Source organism: Corylus avellana, chromosome ca2, assembly GCF_901000735.1.
Source record: "Corylus avellana chromosome ca2, CavTom2PMs-1.0".
Taxonomy (NCBI): domain Eukaryota; kingdom Viridiplantae; phylum Streptophyta; class Magnoliopsida; order Fagales; family Betulaceae; genus Corylus; species Corylus avellana.
This window is the reverse complement of record NC_081542.1, coordinates 16,324,054-16,340,131: the sequence shown is the minus strand read 5'-3', so window position 1 is coordinate 16,340,131 and position 16,078 is coordinate 16,324,054. Positions and strand designations below refer to the sequence as shown.

General features: G+C 35.5%; 3 protein-coding genes across 3 annotated transcripts in view; 2 read left to right on the top strand and 1 right to left on the bottom strand.

Annotated features, from left to right (window-relative positions):
* The window catches only part of LOC132170600 (actin cytoskeleton-regulatory complex protein pan1), a 4,334-nt gene extending 1,087 nt beyond the window's left edge, over positions 1–3,247 (top strand). The window contains exons 2-7 of the mRNA XM_059581629.1: positions 326–1,102; positions 1,543–2,179; positions 2,279–2,379; positions 2,479–2,568; positions 2,661–2,788; positions 2,904–3,247. Of these exons, the coding sequence (XP_059437612.1) occupies positions 431–1,102; positions 1,543–2,179; positions 2,279–2,379; positions 2,479–2,568; positions 2,661–2,788; positions 2,904–3,048 (1,773 nt within the window). The 5' untranslated portion in view covers positions 326–430 and the 3' untranslated portion in view covers positions 3,049–3,247. The remainder of the gene's footprint in view (positions 1–325; positions 1,103–1,542; positions 2,180–2,278; positions 2,380–2,478; positions 2,569–2,660; positions 2,789–2,903) is intronic.
* Positions 3,248–4,300: 1,053 nt separating this feature from the next.
* Positions 4,301–9,134, top strand: LOC132172032 (ATP-dependent Clp protease proteolytic subunit 5, chloroplastic). Its single transcript, XM_059583457.1, has 9 exons — positions 4,301–4,596; positions 5,125–5,244; positions 5,498–5,612; positions 5,717–5,809; positions 6,186–6,231; positions 6,340–6,412; positions 7,630–7,664; positions 7,768–7,856; positions 8,591–9,134. Exons 1-9 carry the CDS (start codon positions 4,466–4,468, stop codon positions 8,810–8,812), a joined length of 924 nt encoding a protein of 307 aa, XP_059439440.1. The 5' UTR covers positions 4,301–4,465; the 3' UTR covers positions 8,813–9,134.
* A 1,466-nt stretch (positions 9,135–10,600) lies between these two features.
* On the bottom strand, positions 10,601–12,354 carry LOC132171006 (probable WRKY transcription factor 65). The gene is made up of 3 exons (XM_059582199.1): positions 11,991–12,354; positions 11,744–11,881; positions 10,601–11,530 (listed from the first exon to the last, which is right to left on the bottom strand). The coding sequence occupies exons 1-3, from the start codon at positions 12,068–12,070 to the stop codon at positions 10,933–10,935; spliced, it is 816 nt and encodes a 271-aa protein (XP_059438182.1). The 5' UTR covers positions 12,071–12,354; the 3' UTR covers positions 10,601–10,932.
* Between the last annotated feature and the right edge of the window lie 3,724 nt (positions 12,355–16,078).

Genomic DNA, 16,078 nt, shown 5'->3' with positions numbered 1-16,078 from the left:
ACTCTTCTTCCTTACATATCTGGATCTGTTAGTATGGGAGCTCATTTTTTGAAATTTTTGGTTTTCTCTTGTCGACATTGGGGAGCTTTGTCGAGTATCTACCCTCTTTAAAAAATCCCTATTTCATGTTTTCCTTTTTATCCATTTTGGGTTACAGCAAGTGTTAGTAACTTATTTCTTCTTGTAATTGTTATTGTGGATCTTATGTTATAAAGTCTTAGTGTAAATCACGTCCCTCCAACTTCCCTTCTTATTCTTATGCGATGAAGACTTAGTTAGGAAATGTTGAGTATAATTCCTAATAGTTTTTATTTATATGTTGTAGCATTTTGGAAGTTGCTGGAGTACTTTGTTATTATTGCTATTTTCCATCTCATCCCCTTTGAAGTAGCAGCATTACAAGAAGTGAGCAATAACGACATTTCCTTTCATGGATGAGTTTGGTGGTTCTCGGTATAATGGTATCAGCAATCCTGTAAGGAAGAAAAGGACTCAAACTTATCGCCGACCTCGGCCTGATTCACAGCCACTGGATGAAGGTCATGATAATTCACCCTTATCTTCTACACCACCTTCAGATGATTTAAGCAAGGTCTCTAGTGAAGAGAATGCTAGTGGAGATACTAATTCTAGGAGGAAAGAATTAAATCTTAATCAATGTGTGTCAAAGTTTCCTTCTGCTGCTGGGACTGAAAGCGAAAAACTCTATGAAAAGAATAAAAAAGATGGAGGATTCAATGCATTTTACAATAAGATGTCGGGCCGAAGTGGGTTTAATAACAGACGTAGTAGTGAAGGTGTCCTTGCCCCTGCTAACTGGAAAAACAGTAGCAAGTTGAAGGATGGGTTTGAATCAGAGCCAAGAAATGTGGACATATATGGTGGGAGGAATGGTGAAAGTCTGAGTTCAGGGCAGGCGGGAGTCTCACTAGATGGATCAGGAAATGAGAACAAGGTTAAAAAGGTTAAGCTTAAGGTTTGTGGTGTCACACGAACAATTCAAGCCAACACCGCTTCTAATGGTGCAGTAGGAGGTGGGTCTTCTTCAAAGAGTTCTCGATCCTCAGATGTCTCAAGGCTGCGCCAGAAACAGAATCTTCAGGTATCTAACGGATGTTCTCTTAAGCTTGAGTTAGTAAATTGTGCCATTCTCTTTCTCGTTTCTATAATAGTTTCATTTTCCATGTATTGAACATTGTTTTAAGGTCCTTAAAACGAAAGTTATGTGAGGCAAAAACAATGAGGCATATGTAATTGGTCCTTAAAGCATTCCTTGTCGGGATTGTTCAAAATTTTGAGTTGGCATTTTACATCGTATGAGAAACTTCTTAGTAGATAGATTGACCTATTCTTTATAATCTGCTTGATTCTGGGATGATCCTGTGGCGTAAATTTTGCTGCTTACTATAAAATTTTTTAAACCTTTATGGAGGAATAGCTTCTATGTTAATATTTTGGTGTTTCACCATAATAGTTGCTCTTTTGATTGAGTAACATATAGACTCCAGCATAATCTCATCATTAAAAACTTTTCTATTGCAGGAAAATTCAGACGATAACCACTCTCCCCTAGTTAAGAGGAGTGGCTTACAAGGAATTCCATGGAAGGATTTCTCTAGAGGTGGTTTTAGTCTTGTGAAGGAAGAGTCTTTGACGGGGAAGCAGTCTGGAAAGAGTGCATCTGGTAAGCAAGGAGACAAATTTGAACCAGTTCGTAAGAGCAGGCGGGTCCCTAAGAGGCGTGTACTTGACACAGAATTTGGTGATGATGAGGAGGATGATGAGATTCGGTACCTGGAGAAGCTTAAAACTTCGAAGTCTAAGACTGGAACTAAAGAAGACAACGAAGAATCAAGCAAGAAACACCAGAAATTTTCTAGGGTATCTAATATGGAAAATGGTGGGTCATCAAGGTTAGGCAAAGATGTTAAGAGGTCCAGATCAGATAGAGTATCTGAGGACACAGATTATGAGGAAGAAGGAGAGTCAGGATCTGATGGTGAACTTGATGGTAACAAAAAGAAGAAGCAGAGAAAGGAATCTGTGGATTCTTTAATGGATAATAAGAGGGAAATGACTCTCACAACACGTCAACGGGCCCTTCAGTCAAGCAGAGATGCAACACCTGGTACAAGTTTAATTGAGTTTCCAAATGGACTGCCTCCTGCCCCACCAAGAAGTGAGCATTCATCTCTGTGATGCCTTTTTACATCTTGAACTTTTTGAATTCTATAGTAGAGGATTATTAATTGTAAATTTCCACCTTTATTGATCCCAGGGCAAAAGGAGAAACTTTCAGAATTAGAGCAACAGCTAAAGAAATCTGAGGCTGCTCAAAGACGTAGGATGCAGGTCGAGAAAGCTGCTCGGGAATCTGAGGTTTGTTTTTGTTCACTATATAATTTCACTTATGCCTTTCTAATTTACAGCTTATATCAGAAGTGACGGAAACAGTTACTATTGATTGAATATTTGTAGGCTGAGGCTATCAGAAAAATTCTTGGTCAAGAATCTAGCCGGAAAAAGCAGGAAGATAAATTGAAGAAGCGTCGCGAAGAATTGGCACAGGTACTGGAAAGTGTTAGATGAACTCTCTCTCTAGTTTTGCTACAATTCTACAAAGCTATTTTGTTAATTTCTGTTACATCATTCTTTTACAGGAGAGGGCTGCCAATGCTTTGACGATTGCATCTAACACCGTTAGATTGATAATGGGTCCTACTGGGACTACAGTGACATTTTCTGAGGATATTGGTCTCCCTAGCATATTTGACTCCAAACCCAAAAGGTATGATCCTCCTCCATCTACACTTGGAAATTTGTACATGCTGATGCACAACGGCTCTACATCATCAATGTCTCTTGCCTGATGGCCTGAAAATGTTTTTGGTATTGATTTTCAGTTATCCTCCTCCGCGCGAAAACTGCGCTGGTCCATCTTGTACTAATCCATACAAGTATCGAGATTCGAAGTCTCAGCTTCCTCTTTGTAGTCTCCAGTGCTACAAGGCAGTTCAGGAAAAGATGCTGCCTGCAACTCCCTGCTAATGCTGCGGAGTACATTGCTCTAGCCTGTATGCAGCATGCAGGAACCCATGCACCTGTATATTAGTATATCTTGTATTCGGAGATTGGTGAAAGATCATATTTTTGAGCTTGATGTAGAGAGGGAAATTCAGATTACAAAGTATGTTTTGTTCACTTGCTGTATTTATACAGCTTTATAATTCATAGCAACCATTTTTCACATTCTAGAAGTCAGTGATTTTGATGGTTGGGATGGTACTCTGTACGATGTTCTTCTTCTTTTGATCCTTTTTGACTCGGATCTATTGCTCTAAAGTGGGAATAGAGATTCCTAACAATTTTGTTGTCTAGATTGTTAGTAATTCGGATGGAAAAATTGTTGGGGCTTCGGATCTTAAAATGGATGCTCTTCCTACGCAAAAATTGAGTTCAAGAATTAGGGAGTGGTCAACCAAATGAGGAACTTGTGTGATATAGTGATATCAATGTCTTAAGGGCATGTTTGAGTGTGTGTTTGATAGGCTTAAAAGTGCGTTTAACATTCAAAAAATTTATTTGAATAAAAAAGTACTTATTTGGTAGAAAAAAATTATAAACACTTTTAAGGATCCAAAAAGTTCAAAAATGAAAAAAAAAAAAAAATGAAAAATACTTTTTAGCAAAAGCTTGAAAATGAAGCTTTTGACAAAAAATGTTTTTTGATTTAAAAACTCTATTTTTCAAACGCAATCTTAAACATACTCTAATTTACCGTGGAGGAGGAACTTGGTTTAGGTATCTAATTCTAGCATATGAACAAATCTCAAAAAAAAAAAAATTATGTAAAATCTATTAAGAAATCGGAGCCAATTAGATGTTTGAATAAATTCATTCAAATAATTTTTTTTTTTTTTTTTAATCTCACTCATTACTTCCATCATTCCGTGTACAAATAATTTTAATATATTTTTCATTCAAACTGGGTTACAATTTTTTTATTCAATATATTAAATTGAGATTCAATTTTAGAGCATGTGATTAAGCATGTAAGAGTTGCCTGACAAATGTTAATTTGAGGTGGTAAGAATTTCTTTGGCACAATTATGCAAAAAACTTATTATATATATATATATATATATATATATAAAAACAGGGTTTTCCTTTAAAATAAAATTGAAATTATTATTTAGCCTTGTAATTTAATCCAAAATATCAGGGAAAAGAAACCACGGAAATTGAGGGCAAAACCGTAAATTGGATAGCTGAAAGATACTTGAGGCTCTTTCTTTACGTACTGGTACACTCCACTGTGTGCATCAATCCCCGTTGTTCGCCGCCGTGAGCTTCTCGTTTTAGCAGATAAGGCGATAAAACAATTGGCTACGAATTTTGCCGCAACTTCTTCACAGAACCATATCTCTAAAGTTTGTTTGAGAGAGAGAGAGAGAGAGAGAGAGAAATGGCCCAGACGTGCGTTTCAACTACCTCGGCCTCGTCGCTCAGATTCAACTCTCTAAGCTTTTCGGCTAACCCTAGCTCCGGCGCGGACCTTCAGAGGCTCTCTCTCCCTGTAGAGCCCTTTCGTTTCAGGTACTCTTTTTGTCCGTACAATAATAATTATTTTTTGGGTTGATGAGAAAAAATAAAGGGAAGAAAAGAAAAGAAATTTAATTTCTGTTTTATGCAAATTCGAGTAAATTAGTAGTTTGCGTAAAATTGGGAAATTTGTATTTGTTTGTTGTTCATCTTTTTTTTTTTTTTTGGGGTATTTTTTTATCCGTTCAGTGAAGTTGAAAGTTTGGAATTTGCATTAGGTTCTGTTTGGTTCCTGAGAAAATGTTGACAAAAGACAAAGAATATTCATGATTATTTTGAAAATTTAGAACTGTTTGTTGCTATTGTGCTGAGGAGACGAGTAAAATCCATGTCTTAGAGCAGTAGAGCTATTAAGGTTGGCCTATTTTTTCTCTGTTTTATAATATTTTATTTATTTATCGGTTTTCTTACACTTTTTTCGCAACCAGGCAAAGAGTGCAACTAAAAGATTTTTGTTTGATGTATCTTTTGATCCATTTCTTTGGTGATCAAACATAACACTTAGTTTTATACGGTTTTCAGGAAATTAAGGAAGCTGGTTGGTAATGGAAAGAACCTCAGGAGTTCTCATGTGAAAGCAGTGTATTCTGGTGAGTTTTGGACGCCAGAGAGGAGCTCTCGGCAGGGGATTTGGTCCATAAGGTAACTTTTATATGCAGATTTATGCACGAGTACATGATTTTTATCTATGTTTGGAATACACATTTTTTTGATGAATAATAATTGATTAGAAGAAGAGGCAAAGCCCTCGCAAATGAAAAGTATACAAGAGATCCAACCAGCCTAATGGTGTCAAAAATCTAAAAATTTAACAAAATCTGGAATGCGCACATATCTTATTGTTCTTTTGTTATTTATTTTTATTTTTTGATAAATTTCAAATATGATATTTTAGAGACGACATGAAAGTCCCATCTTCTCCATACTTCCCTGCATATGCGCAAGGCCAAGGGCCGCCCCCAATGGTACAAGAGCGCTTCCAGAGTGTTATAAGTCAGCTTTTTCAGCATGTAAGGGAGTAGGTTTGGTTTTTGTTGTACTTGCTTCAGGTTGAGTAGTGAAGTGCTGGTTAGTCTCTCTTAACTTTTGATATTCCTGTTTAATCGACTGTTAGAGAATCATACGTTGTGGTGGAGCCGTTGATGACGATATGGCAAACATAATAGTTGCTCAACTTCTGTATCTTGATGCCATGGACCCTAATAAGGTCTGCTCTCTCTCTCTCTCTCTTCCCCCCAAAACCCCAATGTACTGGCTTGTATCTGGTCTATCATTGTCAAGTTCCTGTTGGATGAGCCATCCATAATTAAGCAGTGTAACATCAAATAATCATCTTTTGTCATTTGCTCTAGTATGTTGTTGTTGTTGTTTTTTTTTTTTTTTTTTAAAAAAATTTATTTATTTATTTTTTATTTTATAAATCTCTCTCTTTCTCTCTTTAAATTTGGCTTTAACTCTCTCTCTTTCTCTCTCTCTCTCGCTCTCTCTCCCGGCCTCTTATATTTTCCTATGATAATATTAATAGTTAAATAGACCTGTGCAAGTGGTTAACTGGTTGGTGCATTTTCTGGTGTGTTGAGCAGGACATTGTCATGTATGTGAATTCTCCTGGAGGATCAGTTACTGCCGGTAATATACATCTTTAAAAACTGTGCATTTCAACCACTATCTTGTTCATTTATATTTGTGGGGTATGCTTGCCTTTTGATTGTATGACTTGCCTTTTCATTTACTTAGGTATGGCCATATTTGACACGATGAGGCATATCCGGCCTGATGTCTCAACTGTTTGTGTTGGATTAGCAGCTAGGTACAAGATTCAGCACTGCTCTCTCTCTCTCTCTCTCTCTCTCTCTCTCTAATTTCTTTAGCATGCCTATTAAACTTCTAATGGAACTTCCATATATAAACTTAGAATAAAAGGGGACCTTTATAAGTTGTACAAATTTATTCCAAAATTCTTTCTGCCTAACAAATGTACTTATTAATTTAGTTTTTGCTTTTCCCTTTTAGGCAGATGGATATATTTATCTTGATTTTTCTCTTTCTTTAATAAAACTTCTTATTACTTATCAAAAAAAAAAAAAAATATTTATCTTGATTTGATTAAGGTTTAACATTCTGTTTCTCTTGCTCAATTTTCATGTTCTTTTCTTCCTATATCTTTTTGAGTGTGGTTGCTGGTTTGGATTTGAGGTAATTCTTGGCCCAGCTTATTGATCATAATTGGCTAGCAAAAATGAGATTTCCATTTGTTAAGGTTCTTTGTTGTCGAAGCCTTTAATAGGTGAAGCAGCATGTGCGATCTAGATTTTAATTGGTATTGGATGCAATGAGCTTGTAGAGATTGGGGATATGGAAATATATTTGTTAAGGTCTCATCTCCTCGATGAAAGCATGCATTGCTTTGGTGACAAGTTCCTCATGCAATCTCACGGATTCTATGATAGTTCTTTTCTGATGAGATGATTGTGTTGTCTTGCATTACTTCTCATAGTGACGTATAATTTCTGGTGTTTGAAGTGCTCTTTGCCGATCTTGATGGCTCTGGAATAAGAAAAATGTTCCATTATAATATGCTAAAAGAAGATCCTTCCAATAACTACTTCTCTCTATATGCATGTAATGCATTTGCATATGTTGCAGGTCAGTGCAATCAAATTAGTATATGAGAAGGTTGATGAAGATCCTTTTCTGTGCTTGCTGTTGGTTGTTCTCCTAAAGTAGTATAAATGTAGTTGATGCTATTTTTTTTTTCCTACACCCTTGTCCCAAAAACAAAAAACAAAAAACTATATGTTAATAAATAAGCTCATGTTACTCTTTAACTTTCTCCATTTAAGTTCCTGAAAAAGCTGCTTGACATTTTATTCATGTAAGAGTATACATCTTATCCAAATATTGAAAATTATTAATGAAAATATTTTCAAAGTTCACAAAACACAGTTAATGAGAATACTTTGTAATTTTCGCTCATCCGCTCAAACCAAAATGTTGATGGATATATCTTTGTTTTTCCATGAGCAGTATGGGGGCTTTCTTGCTTAGTGCTGGGACTATAGGTAAATGATTCCTTTGACTTGTATTGTAGTTGATAGAGGTTCCGTTTCATTATTTATGTTACTTGAGTTTGATAAAGAGATTGTTTCTGCTGCATTACCTAAGGAAAAAGATACAGTTTGCCAAACTCAAGAATAATGATCCATCAGCCTCTTGGTGGAGCTCAAGGTGGACAAACCGACATAGATATTCAGGTGTGCTTGCTTTCTGGCTTTCTGTACCTTTTTCCTATAACTTTTATTTTTTTCTTCTTAATTAATAACATCTTGATGCCTTTGGTCTAAGACCGCTGGAATGTTATTATGTTTGTGTTTTTTGTGGTAATTGAAGCTTTACGTATTGTGTGTAGAACGTAACTTCCACCAACATTTGTGATAGTCTTTATCCAACATAGTAGATGTTAAGATTTGTGAAGGTTTTGAGCACCACCTTAGCATTTTAGAATAACCCGTTTTCTTGTTTGCTGCATATGAAGTGGTTTGGGGTCTCCAGAGGTGATCGATTCTGAATTTCGAATATCAACTTAGATGTTTTAGAAACAATCATTTATGTTGGTCTGCTTGGTTCTTAGAGTGCTAACAATAAAAAAAAAGAGTAATGCTGCACTTCACACTCATTTATTACGCATATTTATACCAGTTGACGTTATGTGTTTTAAATGGTTTTTTTTTTTTTGTTTTTTTTAAGTAGCTGATATAAAAAGGTACTTGCAGCATGCCATGTTGGCCGTAGGTCGGTGTAAAATGAGTGTGAAGAGAAGCATTACTCATAAAGAAATTGAAGGAATGGAAATCCACTTGTGACATAATTAATGCTTTGGACAGTCTTAGTACCATAACTAAAGTTGCTATTTATCTAAATATCATGTCTTCAACTCTTATTATGTATTCTTATAAACACATCCCTGAATGAGAGACATGATTCTCAGGCAAATGAAATGCTACATCATAAAGCAAACCTTAATGGGTATCTCTCCTACCACACCGGTCAAAGTCTTGAGAAGATTAATCAGGATACTGACCGGGATTTCTTCATGAGTGCAAAAGAAGCCAAAGAATATGGGCTTATAGATGGCGTCATTATGAATCCTCTCAAAGCTCTCCAGCCAGTGGCAGCTACAATAGAAGCTGAAGTCGAGTCTGGTGTGTAAACTTCTCTTGATTGACTGCTGCAGTGGACACGGCTCTATAGATGAATTAAATGGGGAATGATCTTTCCAGTGTGCCTGAGTTAATGAGTCCATAATGCTGATGTTCTGTGTAGCACAGAAGTAAGTGTCTCGAATTTTGCTGTTGGTTCCATCTGAATTGAAAGCCTGAGAAATAGATCAAATTCTAGAGATGTAATTTGTCTTTAATAATCTAATCTGTGTGAGAGAATGATTTATTGTTATTTCTTTATAATGGATCTTTTCCCTGATACTAATTTGCTACATAAAAGTTTGAAGATAAATCTTTTCCTTTATGAAAATCTCTCTCTCTCTCTCTCTCTCTCGATGAAAATCCATGCTTTGCTCTCCTGCCTTTCTAAATTCTGGTGTCCATGTTTAATCAAGTAATGATTTCTTGTGTCCATTAGCATCTGGGGTGAGTGTCTTTTTCGCGTAGGTTGGCTCTGGTAATCAATGCCCTTCTTAGCAACAGGTACAGACCCCACCAATAGACGGAAGACAAATTTTGCATCCAACAGACAGAAACTTGATTATAAAAAAAAAAAGAAAAAGAAAAAAAAGACAGGAACTTGAATACCATATTACATGACAAACGATAAGGGACAAAGTTAGAGGAAATATATAATAATTTGTTTATGGAGTGCCGGTTAAATGACATTCAAGCCCTTTTTTTTTTCTTCTTTTTTAATTCTTACCCGTCCTGCCTCCTCGGTCCATTTGCCTAAATCCAACTTGCGAGCATTCAGATTCGACCATGCAAATTTTAGGTAAATCACATTTTCTTTTATTAAACTGCTCACTTATAGATTTGGCTTAGGTGGTGTTAAAAAAAAAAAAAAAGAAAAAAAAAAAAAGGAGATTTTTGGTAAATTTTTTTAAAGGGTTCATATTTAACTTTACTCATTCTTTCATGAAAAACTTGAAATTAAATCTAAACAGTTGAAAAGAACTTATGTAGTGTTTTTGTCACAGGTAAGTCAAATCCCTCACTTTATAATTTTAGCTATCAATTTTTTAGTATATTTATGCATTATTGAGCAACAACGCTAACCAAAATTGACTAGCATTGTAAAAGTTAGCCATTTTTTAGCTAAATTGGCTAGTTGGATGGCGAAGAATTTTTGCTATGCCAAAATAATCTGACTAGTCTAACCATCGTGACTGGCCACCTGTTTTAACCATGGGGTGGTTTGGCCAGCCCCAAACTAACGGTGGGTTGAGCAATGAGAACGGTTCAACCATCCAAAACTGGCCTTTCAACCGCCCTGAACCACTCCTTGAGGGTGGTCCAACCCAACAGCCGCCGCCACTTTCATCTTTTGATTTGTTGTGATGGTCTAAAAGGCCCAAATAAGAGACATTGCTCCCTCTCAACTGCAATGGATAAGCATCTTAGATTCTGATTCTATTGACGTTCTCCGCACGTGTCTAAGAAATAGAGTCCTGACAAACTAGGGCGCATATGGATTCTTATGTGAAGGGTGGTGTGCCAAGCAATCGTCCCCAAGAAAAGGGGTGCTTGTAGTTGGCACTTTGTGGAGGGAATCTGTAACTGCCAAAACACCTAAAAACAGAAGTACCATCAGACTTTTTGGTAGCCTCATCCAAATCCCTCAATCAATCTAAACAAACAGTGAAAAGAGAAACATCTACAACTAAAAGGCAAATATCCATTCCACCATATCAACCACTCAAGGAAAAATAGAAAGAAAAAAAAAAGAAAAAGAAAAGAAGTAATCTCCACTAAAGGAAGAGAGAGAAAAAGGCTTTGTCACAAAGAACTTTTGAGCATTCACTCGTGATCCTCGTGCCATCTTTAAATAATATGTACAAGGAAACAACCACACATACACTCTCTACTTGTGTATGTGGGACTCGGTGGATTGAATCACAATCTCCTAGATGAAAAGATAAACACATCTATCTACCCACTAACTTTGCTCGTGCCAAAGTGATGTAACTTTCTCATTTTGTGAGCACATTAAAAGGAGAGAGAGAGAGAGAGAAATGGGAATTAGAAAAACTACTGGTAGTGGGTATATCATATACAACATATAACTACATTTTTTCGAAGGCTGCAAGTACTAAGAACACTCGGATCAAGAAGGGACAACAGGAATCCTTTCATCGGAAAAATTGCTCCTCATGAAGCTTGTGAAGGATGAAGATGTGGGTAGTTCTTCAAGCTCATCAAAGAAGTCATTTTCTTCTGAGAAGGGTGTGGAGAAATTCATGAGTTGGGAATAACAGAGGGGCTCTTCATCCAAGAGAAGACTCAGTGTTTCATGGGTTTTTTCTAGGTGCACTGTGAAGGGGTCTTCTCCTTGATTAACTGTTATATCCAGGCAGCCACTTATTGGGGATTGTATGTAGTGGAAATCATGATCTTCACCAGGCTCCTTTTCTGTGGTGCTCACAATGGGATCATTTTGTTTTTCTTCTTCTTCTTCTTCTTCTTCTTCTTCTTCTTCTGGTAGCTCTTGCTGTTCCTCTTTTGTGGATGTTGGGAGATCTTCAGCACTGGAATTGTTTTGGGGTTCTTTTGGTGGTTGGATCAAGTTGGTGGTGGAGAGATCAGGACCTGGATGGTTATGGCTGGAGGTGTAGGTGATGATGAGCATTGAAGCATCTGTTCTGCATCTCTCTACCTGTTTTTTGGCTGAACAACCCTTTGATGTGCTGCATCTGTAGTAGCCCCTGCAGAAAGTAAATAAAAGTAAAAGAAACTTTGAGAATTGTACATGAGGGGTAGTAAGAGAGAAAGTTGGGGGGAGGGGAAATGAAGAAGAAATTAAGTCTTTCTTGTATCACTTTTGGTAAAAAAAAATTGAGGAAAAGGGAACCCAATTCTGCCCTTAAGAAGAAGAAAAAGAAATTAAGCATGACATGAGAAAAGGAGTGTAAATTAACCTTGGATAAGGAGACCCTTTAATAGGTTTTTGCCCATATTTTCTCCAAGACCAAAAATCAGAAGGTGGCCCTTCATTCTTTAATTTCCCAACATTTGCTCCAATCCTCACTTTAACAACAGTTTTCTGAACCACCTTCCTGTAACAGTACACAAACAAATGCTATTAAATGTCAAATAAAACCAGACAGATAAGAAATAGCCTGAAAAAACAAAGCAAGCACATTTTTTTAAGGTATTCCTACACACCTTCTTTTGGAGGCCTGATTTTCTGGCTTGAGTTCTTTTGAGACCTCCTGATCTGGCTTTGGCAAGAGTGAACGATCCATGAGTACAGCCTGTTTCTTCCACTTCTTCTTCTTCTTCTTCTTCTTCTGGATCAGCCAAAAATCATAATAGAGACCGACGAAGGGAGTTTTTATAAGAAGATCAAGTTGCAGAAGCAAGAAAGAAACCCAAAAAAGATGAAGATCAGATAGGGCTCAAATTGATTATAGAGAAAGAGAGAGAAAGGGAGGAAGGAAGACAGGCAAGAGATGACAAAGCTCCAAGTTGCTTTCTTTCTTTTCACTCATTTAATACAAAGCTATGAGCAACTATGCATAGATCACCACCACTTCCTTCCACCCAACCCAACCCAACCCAACCCCACCTTACAAATATAATAATAAACCACGCATACCCTAATAGTCTCTCATACACTGTATGCAAAGGAGATATTTCCAATTGGACAAATTGCAGGCTGGTCCCATCTGCATTTAATTGGCTGCATGGAACGAGCGTGGGTCCTACTCTATTTCAATGCTCAATCTACAGTTGCCATGTGGATATTTGTCATGGTCAGGGTGCTAATTAAGCCAGAAAGAAATGGCTTTGCAGTTGCTTTGCATTGCACCTGGATTGCCAGATTTGGTGGGTGACTATGTCACATTTTAGCAACTTCTAATATTGTGGTGAGCTTCAAAAAGAACAGTTAAGGTGCCTGAGATCACTGGGTTGGAACCTCTTTCTGGATATTCTTAAGCAGGACACAAGTGTCCTCGATTCATCTGCTTGTCCGCATTTGCAAGTGATGAAACAAATCTCTCTCTCTTTCTCTCTTAAGCCAAGCAATTGAAGAGCGGATAGACTTTTACGATTTTAGGTATCTCACATGGTTTAAGTGCAATATAAACTATATATAGAGCGTGATATAATTTCCGTGTAAATCAACTGTAGAGCACGGTGGTATGAATTGTGCATATAAAATTTGTATAAGTAGCTTACAAGTTTAATATATAGCAAAAGTTACTACTTCGGAAGTCGGAACCAACAAATTCAGAACCGATAAATGGTGCGCGTACGTACGGTTAAAGAGCACTTTTGAAGAAAGTGGGCAAATTGGGACACCAAAGGTACAAGAAATGGGGGTTTGTGAAGGAGCTGGTTCTGTCCTGATGAGGATCAACATCCTCGACGACTGACTTCCCCTCGTCCACATCATGTTTGCTCATATTAAGCACGCAATAGAACTTTGGGCATAAGCTAAAAATAAAAAAAGGATAAAAAAAAAAGAAAAAAAAAAAGGAAAAACTTCACTTTGGTCTCCTGAACTTCTACTCAATTGTACAAACCATCCATAAATTTTTAAATCTCTTATTTTGGACCCTTAAACTTTCAATTACTCTCAATTGGAATCCTTCCGTTAATTTTAGTCATTAAAAATACACCAAAATGTCCTTGATTTTCATTTTTTTAAAAATAAAAAAATGTTTTGGAAGTAAAAATTTTATACAAAAGTCAGAGGTATAAACGTCATATAACGTTTAAAATCTGACAAATGGGTCCACATTGAGAGTAATTAAAAGTTTATGGGTCTAAAATGAGAGATTTGGAAGTTCAGGAGAGTTTGTAAAATCGAGTGGAAGTTCAGGGGGCCAAAATGAAGTTTTCAAAAAAAATAAAAAAATAAAAAAATCATTCTAAAAATACATTTTACCACAGTAAATTTGCAAAAAATATGGACCGAAAATGCACAGCTGAATGATATAAGCTAACACAAAAATTCAATTAATGGTGGACCCTACATAAATTAATGGTGGACCCCATAAATCTAATGATTGATCTATTGAATTTGTAAGATAATATAGGCTAAATATAAAGAACTTATTGGCTCCTAACATTTCACTATCATTTATTCTCCGGATATTTTGGATAATTTATTGACCCTGCTTTTTAATGTTCTTTGGATTCATGCTCAAGAAAGCCCTCAACATCAACGAGCTAAAAGAATGACGGATTAATCAGGGTAGGTTATATAATGGCAAACTAAATGAATTTAGAAAGTCTATGATCAGGGGATATGGTTTTGGAATATTTTGAGATCATGGATAAATTAAAATATAGTTTTGAAAAGTCAAGCAGATTAGGTAGGACTCAGCATTATACAACTTGCCCCAGTAAAAGAGAACAAGAAATTAAATTCCAAATATAAGATTTATAAGTGAATTAATCGGCCAGGAAAAATCATTATATATAATAATTTCAGATGTAAAAAATAGTTATCCATCAAAAAAAATGAAAAAAAAAAAAAAAAAAAAAAAATCTAAATAACAGTAATGAGAAAGAGATATATGCCAAAACATAAGTAATATGTTCAACTTGGCAAAGGGAAGGGTTGATAACGTATTAGAACCAAAAGTCTTGAATTAAAGCTTGCCTCAATCATTTAATTCTTATTTCAATCAAATATTTTAAGTGTTAGACTTTACTAATTAAAGGAAAATTTATTATATTATTTGAATTGATAATGATGAATTAGTTAGAATTTGATCTGTTGGGATTGTAACACGCGTGTTGTAATGCCCCGCCATAATAGTTAATTATAAATTGTATTTTAAAACTTAACTACATTATAGTTGGATTTAGTTTATGAGAAATGTTTATTTTTCACATTTTGTCTATCTCTTGTCCATCTCCATACAAAAATATGCGCAAATTTATCATTGAATCTGTAAGACCTACATGCGAGTTCTATAGATTTAATGGTAGATTTGTAAAAGAGATGGACACTAAATGAGTAAGAGATGGATGTGTAATATCTCTCAACGAATTTCATTAATTCCTTGATGAATTTGCAAAAAAGACCGTTGAATAATAATTGAGAAAATGGCGTGTAATATGTCTCGAATGGTTAATGGATTGTATGAATTGAAGATAAGCACTAGATAAGTGAGTTGCTCTTTCGAATGATATTTATCCAAATTAACCTATATATAATTGCTAAATATATAGCGCAACCTTTGCCTTGCCGACATTCCATTGGGTTGTTTTCATTTGATGAGCAGCACTAGTTATATATATTTATAGAATTGAAAGGGCATTCAATTATATGAGATGGCATCTTCTAGGTCAAACCAAGTGGCTTGGGTGACTGCGACCCACGGCTGCCATATTCAGCCCCCACCTAACAACTTGCACTCTTACGTGGATTAGAAGATTCTGCTGATCATCCTAGGGTTAGTGGAAAGCAAGTTATATACAAGAGCTGAGCAACACTAAGATATGATATAAGGAAATTCTATGTTATTATTATTAGTATTTTTTAATTATTATTATTATTATTTGCTATATTGGTTTAAAGCTGTTCAACTTTTAAGGGTCTTTGGTATCATGAATTCTATGTCTATATATCGAGATTGGTATATATAAAACTTTTATACTATACTATAGGGTTTGAGATATGCTTGAGGATCTTTGTAAACCGAAAATGATTGGATGCAGGGATGGAACTCTTTAGGTTTTGAAATTAGGTTTGATCCTTAGTAAAATCAAGCATGGTCCTTCATTCAAGCTTCGACGTCCAGATGAAATTTTTTGATTCCGTTCATGATCATATGTATGTCGATTAATAAGTGAATTCAATCTCCTCCCTAGTTGAAGCACATATTTAAGATGTATATCTAATTATAATTCTTAAAAGAATGATCTTAAGATAACTAACCTAAAGTAACTTAAAAAAAAAAAAAAAAAAAAAAAATTCCAACTAATGACTTTTCAAATGTATTCTACATCTAATTTTCTCTTCTTTTCTTATATCATATAAATAATTTTCTTTTATTTCATTCTCAAGCATGTACTTGCTCTTGGATGAAAGAGAGAGAAATGAATAAAGAAAGAGAATGTGGGAAAGAGAAAAGTATAAAATACTTAGGGAAAATTACAGTTTACACCCTTAAGTTGATAACGTTTTTCAATTTGAACACCAAATTTTCAATTTTTGCAATCCACCTCCACAAAGTTTCAATTTTTTTTTTTTTTTTTTTTCAATTCAATTAATATTATTCCAAATTTTCATA

Coding starts and splice junctions, on each gene's coding strand:
- LOC132171006 (XM_059582199.1), bottom strand. CDS start 12,070: ATGGATCGTTCACTCTTGCCAAAGCCAGATCAGGAGGTCTCAAAAGAA. Junction 11,882..11,990: donor AATCAGGCCTCCAAAAGAAG/GTGTGTAGGAAT, acceptor GTACTGTTACAG/GAAGGTGGTTCAGAAAACTG. Junction 11,531..11,743: donor AAAGGGTCTCCTTATCCAAG/GTTAATTTACAC, acceptor TACTTTCTGCAG/GGGCTACTACAGATGCAGCA.
- LOC132172032 (XM_059583457.1), top strand. CDS start 4,466: ATGGCCCAGACGTGCGTTTCAACTACCTCGGCCTCGTCGCTCAGATTC. Junction 5,810..6,185: donor ATGCCATGGACCCTAATAAG/GTCTGCTCTCTC, acceptor TGTGTTGAGCAG/GACATTGTCATGTATGTGAA. Junction 6,413..7,629: donor TGTGTTGGATTAGCAGCTAG/GTACAAGATTCA, acceptor TTCCATGAGCAG/TATGGGGGCTTTCTTGCTTA.